The 8,760-nt window shown below is 45.7% G+C and overlaps 1 protein-coding gene across 1 annotated transcript; it reads right to left on the bottom strand.

Annotated features, from left to right (window-relative positions):
- Positions 1-1,423: 1,423 nt before the first annotated feature.
- On the bottom strand, positions 1,424-8,722 carry LOC141379163 (uncharacterized). The gene is made up of 2 exons (XM_073931871.1): positions 8,602-8,722; positions 1,424-8,147 (listed from the first exon to the last, which is right to left on the bottom strand). The coding sequence occupies exon 2, from the start codon at positions 6,029-6,031 to the stop codon at positions 3,707-3,709; it is 2,325 nt and encodes a 774-aa protein (XP_073787972.1). The 5' UTR covers positions 6,032-8,147; positions 8,602-8,722; the 3' UTR covers positions 1,424-3,706.
- Between the last annotated feature and the right edge of the window lie 38 nt (positions 8,723-8,760).

The raw sequence follows: 8,760 nt of genomic DNA, 5'->3' as shown, positions 1-8,760 counted from the left end.
TATTAAAGTCAGTTTATTATAAACATCACAAATAAAGCAGGACTGATATTTGGAGAATATTTCCACATTATTGTACACAGAGGATCTGCATCATCTACACTGTCAGATCACAGATCCTCACCTGTGAATAAACATAGAATCCAGGAAGAGTGTGTGTGTGAATGTGGTGTGGAGTGTGTGTATGAGGCTCATTGTTGTGTCAGAGACGCTGTAGAAGGACAGAGTTCCTGCACTGTGATCCACATACACTCCTATTCTAGAGGAGCTGACGGAGGGTTTAGGGAGTTTAGTCTGTATATTATTATGCCAGAATGAGAAACTATGAGTGGAGCACTCCAAACTCCAGGACTGATCATTAAACCCAAATCCACACTCATTACCTGAACCCTTCCTGCTGATGCTCTTATATATTCTAGTGCAGCTGACGGAAGGTTTAGGGAGTTTAGTCTGTATGTTTTGTGTTTGTATGGGTGTTTTGTCTGTAGTCTGTTTACACTGATAAATACACAACACCGCTCCACTCCAGCTCCCAGTAAGAGCGTCCACACACACTCTCTCTACACAACACCTGATGCCAACCATCAAATCTGTCTGGATGATCAGGATACGGCTGGACTGAACCTTTACATTCCACTGCTGTGTTTCCTTCAGACAAGATCAGCCTTTCATTGACTGTGTTTGGATCCAAAGTGAACTGTTGAGAATCTGAAGAAGATAAAAATCAGGAAAAATATCAATGAATTTCTGAGTGACAATAATGAAATCATGACTGTATTATTATTATTATTAGGGATGCAAGGATCATAGATTTTGTGTTGTTTTGAGGAAACCCACGCTAACGCAGGGAGAACATGCAAACTCCACACAGAAACAGCAACTGACCCAGCCGAGGCTTGAACCAGTGATCCTCTTGCTGTGGGGCGACAGCACTACCTACTGCGCCACCGCGCTGCCTCGCCACATTTCGGTTTAGTTGTTTTTAGATGAGGAGAAACAGATGTTAGCATCAGTATATTAATAAGGACATCTATAAGCTATCCATCTATAATCTATAATCAATCAATCACGTTTTGTTTCGCGCCGCTTCATGTTTGTGGGTGTGGAATTGTTGTCAATATAACAGCCCAACTTTGCTATCATTCATTCATGACTTGCTTTAAAAGTTTACAACAACGACGCATCAATATTACAAAAGATCTGTCAATAAGACAAAGGAAATCAGCAGGACATGTGGCGTACAGTATGTAGACCTTATTCTGAGATTCCTCCATTATTTTGGGGACACTTTTCTACATAAAGATCAGGCAGACTGTGAAATGGAGGGGTTCGTGGATGTATTAAATTTGGGTGTGAAACACAATAGGCAGTCGGTCAGAACTGAGTGAGATGGTTACTTAATTGAAGAGAGGCACTCAGGGTATTAGATGTGATTTTCATTTACTGAAGCACTAGGTATACAATGGAACATATGTGTGGTTTCTGAAACAAATAAACAATAAACAATAATCAATACAGATGTTTCACAATAAACATTAATAACTGAACAGCATACAACAAGTATAGAAAGAAAATAATGGCAAAGTAGATAATAAAGGCGCAATTCTCCGAGTGTCCAAAAGAGGGCGCCAAGAGCACATGAATCCCGCATGATGGCAGGGTCTTTGTCTGGGCATGTCCAACTTGAATGATCACCGCAGGTAGCCAATTATCGTCGCATAACGCGCACATACGTGATATACTATAAACATACATCAGTAACATACTAAAATGTGTACATATGAACATATAACTACAACTTGTACTTAAACACTTGGTAATTCCCGAGTTTAAGCTGGTAATATAAGCAGTACTGGGCTAACAAGCTGCTACAGGTGGTACGTGAACAACAGCTGATCTTCTGTCAATAATAACTTTATAAATAGTGATCACTTACTTTTAAGACACGCACACTGTAGCACAGTATACCAGTAGTGACTGTTTTGTCTCTTTTTGCTGAGTGAGTTTGATAGCAGGTGTTATCGCCAGCGTTATCTCCCGTGTGCACTGTCGCTCTCAACTAGTTCTTAGCTCAGCCCACCTCGATGATACTGCGTTGCATTGTGCACTGATTGGTTGGTGTCATCCGGGACGTAGACATCAGCGGTCCTTTTGCACAGCCGCCCCTGAATTCAGAACTGAATTCGCTCATCTGACAAAAGATCCATGACATGCATTATTCGTCCTCAGGTAGAGCTGGAAGCTGCATAAGTCGAGCCACAATACGGGTATAAGTCTTGCCCTTAACCTCCACATTAGCAGTCCGCACTCGACCATCTGCACCAGGGAAAACTTGTGTGATTCTGCCCACTGGCCAAAGTGCACGAGGGAGTTGAGGATCAACTATCATGACTACATCCCCAATTTCTAATGTCTTCTTCTCGGTTTTCCACTTCTGCCGTGCCTGAAGGTCAGGTAGGTAGTATTTCAGAAAGTGCCTCCAGAAGTGCTCTGCAAGTAGTTGGCTGTGACGCCACCGCCGTCGACTTAGGATTTCTGAGTCCTCATAGACGACTTGGGGAAGTGACACATCTCTGCGACCAATTAAGAAGCAGAACGGGGTAATTGGGTCGAGATCAGCGATGTCAGAGGAGGTATATCCTAAAGGCTTAGAGTTGAGGATACCTTCTACCTCAATCAGGACGGTCCTTAACACTTCCTCAGTAACTGTCTGGGCTCCAATTGTCACTTTTAGGGCTGCCTTGATCGAACGGATCTCCCTCTCCCAGCATCCACCAAAGTGAGGGGCACTTGGTGGGTTGTAGGTGAATTTAATTTTCTGAACAGCGAGATGGTTCTGTAGCTCACTTTGGAGAGCAGCAAAGGCCTCATTCAGTTCACGTTCTCCTCCCTTAAAATTAGTGCCTTGGTCACACAGTAACTCATGGGGGTTGCCTCTTCTGGCTATGAACCTTCTTAGAGCCATCAAGAATGAGTCAGAGTCAATACTAGAGAGAAGATCAAGATGGACTGCCCTTGTGGTCATACACTTGAAGACTATACCCCACCTCTTCTCATTACGTCGACCAATCTTAATAACGAAGGGGCCAAAACAGTCCATCCCAGTCGAGTAAAAGACAGGACGGAAGTATCTTTGTCTTGTAAGGGGTAAGTCTGCCATCAATGGGACCTCTGGGCGTCCTCTCCACTTCTTACACTCTGTACATTGGTGTTGGTATCGTCGGATGGCTTCACGACCTCTCAGTATCCAGTATGTCCTTCTGATTTCTGCAAACAACCGCTCCGTACCTGGATGATGCAGTCTCTCATCATAATCTCTTATGATTAACAGTGTGACTGGGTGCCGAGGATCAAGGACAACTGGGTGTATAGTATCTGCTTCCAAGACCTCACAATGCCGTAGCCGGCCTCCTACTCTAATAAGTCCAGTAGCAGCATCAAGTTCTGGGGAAAGAGTGAGTAGTCTGCTCTTCGATGATACTGATTTTCCAGACATCAATAGTCTCAGCTCTTCTGGAAAGGACTCGGCTTGTGCTTGACGGAGAACTGCACGTTGAACATCCTTTTGCAGTTCAGCACTGGAGGTGTAGGCCGCCCCATGAAGCTCCTGTCCATAAGCATTCAGGCACTCTGTCAGGGTGTTGAAGTGCTGCAGTTTAGCTGAGGGAGCAGTAGTGGTTACTAAAACAGAGAAGGATGACTGTCTTAGTTAAGAGTTCGGCCCTTCTGCTGCTAAATGCGGCTGTTCTGGCCAGCTCTCAGAAGGGAGCTTAAGGAAAGATGGTCCTTGACTCCACCTGCTGTCTTTAGAGAGGTTTTGGAGAGATTTGCCTCTAGTGATGTCATCGGCCGGGTTGTCTGATGATCGAACATAGCGCCAGACAGCGGATGCTGTCATCTCTTGGATCTCAGCTACTCTTGTCCCCACAAATACCTTGTAACGACAGGAGCTAGATGTCAACCACATAAGCACAGTGGTAGAGTCAGACCAGAGCGTAGTGGAGTGGATAGGAACTGTAAGCTCAGTGTTCAGGAGTTGGGATAGCTGTGCTCCACTTAAAGCAGCACACAACTCTAGTCTTGGTATAGATTGTTGCTTTCGGGGGGCAACACGGGACCTGGCAGCAACAAAGGCAACTTCTACTTCACCCTCCTTGTGCTCTATTCGCAGATAGGCCACTGACCCATACGCCTGCTCTGAAGCATCACAGAAGATGTGGATCTCATATTTACAAGATGCGTGATTTACTTCTGACAGAGAGTAGCACCTGGCTAAGGATATCTCCTCTAGTCCACTCAGTTCTTTCTCCCATTCATGCCATAAGGCGAGTAGATCCTCTGGCAGGTGTGGGTCGTCCCAGTCCCGTTTCTTGTCCCACAAACGCTGTACTAATATTTTAGCCCGGGTAGTGTATGGGATGATATATCCGAGAGGATCGTATTGACTTGCCAGTACTCTGCATATGTGGCGCATAGTCACTGGCGCAGAGCTCCTAGCTCTGTGTTTGTAGCGCAGTGTATCAGTTTGGCAATGCCACTGCAGTCCAAGCGTGGACTCATGGACATCTTGTTGGTCTTGGCTGAGCCACAGTTCGCAGGTACTAGATCTGGATTCTGGAGGAAGGTGAGTAATCACAGACGGACAATTGCTAGCCCATTGTCGAAGCTCAAATCCTCCACTGGCTAGGAGAGCACAAAGTCCGTCAACAAGGTCTTTAGCCTCTTTAGGAGAATGAAGACTGTGGAGGCAATTGTCGACATAGAATGATTTCTCAATTACCTCTCTAAATCGATCTCCCGGCTGACTGTGATTTATAACGTGAGTCTGCAGGGCATATGAGGCACAGCAGGGACTGCAAGTGGTGCCAAAGGGAAGTACCTGCCACTGGTACACATCAGGGGGTAGATCAGGCTTTAAGTCTCGCCACAAAAATCGAAGCAAGGGCATGTCACCAGGGAGCAGCCTGACTTGGTGAAACATACCGCGAATGTCGCTACTTATAGCAACAGGGTGCTCTCGGAATCGAAGCAGCACTGCCAACAGTGATGGGCTTAATGTGGGGCCTGGCAGGAGAAAGTCATTAAGGCTGTGGCCTTCAAATTGAAAGGAGCAGTTGTAGACGACTCTATTCTTATTATTGTGCTGCACCATATGGTGGGGGATGTACCAAGACTCTTTAGAGCAATCTGCTTCTCTTGGTTCTAGCTTAGCCACATAGCCTGCTTCCTTCAATCTAGTAATCTCAGCCTGGTAGGCAGATGCTTGCTCTGGGTTTTTTAGCAGCCTCCTCTCAACACTCCTAAGCTGAGGGAGAACGGCTTCCTTGGGCATGTTCAAACAAGGCATACTCTGCATTCGGAGGAGCGGTGTGGCATACCGCATTGTGCCCTGTACTTCTACTCTCACAGTGTTCTCTTGCAACAGACTGATTGCTTCCTTGTCTAGCTTGGATCGTGTCACTATCTTGTTGTTGCGATAGGGTATCACATCCATCTGCCACAATCGCTCAACGTGAGCAAACAGGTCTGTGTTAGGTAGTACAGAGGTAAAGAAGCACTGGTGTGTGCTAAGCTCACGACGGACCTCCTGTGTAGGACCTTGAAGAGTCCATCCCAAGCGGGTTTTAACTGCTGCTGGGCCCCCTGGTGGGCCTAGACGTACTGGTTCAACAGGCGTGAGGAGATGTGGGTAATCTGACCCAATCAACAATACAGGCTGCACTTTATCCATCTGTTGCAATGGGAGACCAGCTAGATGTCTATATTTCTTCTGTAAGAAAGCCACTGGATAAGTGTGTTCAGCAAGGCTCAGTCGTTCGGCTGTAAATGCATGCTGCATGTGGTACTTCTTGTGGGGGTGAGACACCGGTGAGACTGTGAAGGAAACTGCTGTCCCATGAAGCACCTGCTGATCCTGTCTTACAGTGCGCAGTATGAGGTCTTCTGGCTGGCCCTGGAGTTTCAGCTGCTGAGCTGCAGCATGAAGTAGAATGGTCCTTTCTGACCCATCATCTAACACAGCAAAAGTCTCCATTGATGCATCTCCATTTGCAATGATTACTTTACTCACTTTCAAGAGCACTCTGCGGCTGCCAACTGAACGATCTGCATATAGGGTGCCCTTTGTGGTATTTACAAGACACGAGTTCTCCTTAGGTTCAGTCTCTTCACTATAACTGACAACTCTCTCATTTAGATCATGCAATACAAGCAGGTGTTTTCTGTTGCACGTCTTACACAGAGCCTTTAATGTGCATCTGGATGCATGATGATTACGTCCACACCGCCAGCACCTATTATTCTTACGAATCCATGCCTCTTTCTGTTCCTTTGTTAGCTCTTTGAAGTTAAGACACCCATTGAGGAAGTGGCTGGAGTTGTCACAGTAAGGACAGTAGGCGTGTGACTTCTCTCTATACTTAGTAGAACTGGGCTTGGAATCTCACGTAGGTATTCGGCATTCAGTGGGGGCAGTGGGCTTTCCAGCACCTAGTAGAATATTTGTTGATCTCCCTGAAGGCTTGTGTTCATGACGACCTTCTCTCCGTTTGAAAGGTAAGGGTGGGGCATACATGACTGCTTTGGCAGTGCCATCTTGTACTTGGAGCTCGTATTCTAACCAGTCAGCAAAGTGTAGAAGTGTAGGGACTGTGATCCTTAAGGGATGGATATATCTCTTAAAACTGATTTGCAGCTCATGGGGAAGCTTGCTCTGGAGACGAGACACATGTGAGCCACAGTCCAATTCGGCGACTCCCTCTGGCCCCAATTGTTCCAACATACTCTCTAATGATCGCACTCGAAGAGCAAAGAGCTTGAAAGATTTAACATCTCCTGACTTAAGGTTGGGACTTTCCAGCACTTCTGCGATACTCTGCAGAACGAGCTTGTGGGGCTGACCGTACATCTTAACCAGAGCGTGCATTGTGTCTGTGTAGGGTCTCACTGAATTACAGTAGGAGTCTGCCACCAGGAGAGCCTCTTCAAGCTCCAAATGATCTGTCAGAATCTGATACTTAAAACGTTCACTCGCATCTGCTGGCAGAATATTCTCCAGTGCCATACGTAGTCTGGAAAACTGTCTTGGGTCAGCTGCTGTCAAGCTGGGAATTGTAGGCTTAGGGCCTCGATAAATCTGCTCTTGGGTATGCAGCTTCTCCATCCTAGGCACTAACTCTGGGCGTGAGGCTGGACTGAATTCTCTTTCTGTCTGAAGATAATGGTATCTTGTACCAAGGGGCACATTTTCATAATGTCCTGTTCCTGAAGGCTGGGTTGAATATGTGTGTGCCCTCTGAGAATGTACACCATGACCATCAACTACATGTGACATCCTAGAAGTTAAAGTCATATCTCCCATTTGCTCTGTCAGCTGCTCATAACGGGCTGGTTGAGGAGTAGAAACTTCACCACTATGCGCTCTGGAGCTTCTATGACTAATGACTGAGGGTGGCAAGTGAGTGCGGGGAGCTGGTATTGGTGTCTGAATGCTGGGGCTACGCTGCTGGATCTCCTGTCTTAATGTAGCATTCTCTACCTTAAGCCCTTGAAGCGCTGAAAGGATTTCTGGTAGAATGGAGCTACGGAGCTCGTCATTGTCCCTCTTCATCTGCATGCACATAGACTTTATATCAGAGGTCTGCTGGACTTGAAAGTGTTGCTTATCATACCCTGGCGATTCATATCCAGATGGCTCTGGCCATACATCTTGGAGTATTAGATCATCTGTGTATGAGGGCTGACTCGTCGGAGAAGATGATCGTGATACATTGGCTGACATGGGTGCGACTGCTTCATTGGCGTATTCACTCAGGCGATTAGATACTGGAGCTCTCTTCACAAAGCCTGATCCATGAACTTCATAATCTGCTAGATATGCAGGTTGTCTTATTTGTCGTCTAGGTCTGACAACAGGAGGATATGGCTCAGAATTCGACATCATCTCTCTACTGTGATTCACTCAATCCGGCTCGAAGGACCACTTGAAATGGAGGGGTTCGTGGATGTATTAAATTTGGGTGTGAAACACAATAGGCAGTCGGTCAGAACTGAGTGAGATGGTTACTTAATTGAAGAGAGGCACTCAGGGTATTAGATGTGATTTTCATTTACTGAAGCACTAGGTATACAATGGAACATATGTGTGGTTTCTGAAACAAATAAACAATAAACAATAATCAATACAGATGTTTCACAATAAACATTAATAACTGAACAGCATACAACAAGTATAGAAAGAAAATAATGGCAAAGTAGATAATAAAGGCGCAATTCTCCGAGTGTCCAAAAGAGGGCGCCAAGAGCACATGAATCCCGCATGATGGCAGGGTCTTTGTCTGGGCATGTCCAACTTGAATGATCACCGCAGGTAGCCAATTATCGTCGCATAACGCGCACATACGTGATATACTATAAACATACATCAGTAACATACTAAAATGTGTACATATGAACATATAACTACAACTTGTACTTAAACACTTGGTAATTCCCGAGTTTAAGCTGGTAATATAAGCAGTACTGGGCTAACAAGCTGCTACAGGTGGTACGTGAACAACAGCTGATCTTCTGTCAATAATAACTTTATAAATAGTGATCACTTACTTTTAAGACACGCACACTGTAGCACAGTATACCAGTAGTGACTGTTTTGTCTCTTTGTGCTGAGTGAGTTTGATAGCAGGTGTTATCGCCAGCGTTATCTCCCGTGTGCACTGTCGCTCTCAACCTGTTCTTAGCTCAGCCCACCTCGATGATACTGCG

This window comes from Danio rerio, chromosome 2, assembly GCF_049306965.1.
Source record: "Danio rerio strain Tuebingen ecotype United States chromosome 2, GRCz12tu, whole genome shotgun sequence".
Lineage (NCBI taxonomy): Eukaryota > Metazoa > Chordata > Actinopteri > Cypriniformes > Danionidae > Danio > Danio rerio.
Note: the sequence above shows the minus strand (reverse complement) of the source record. Positions and strands in the feature narration are given on the sequence as shown.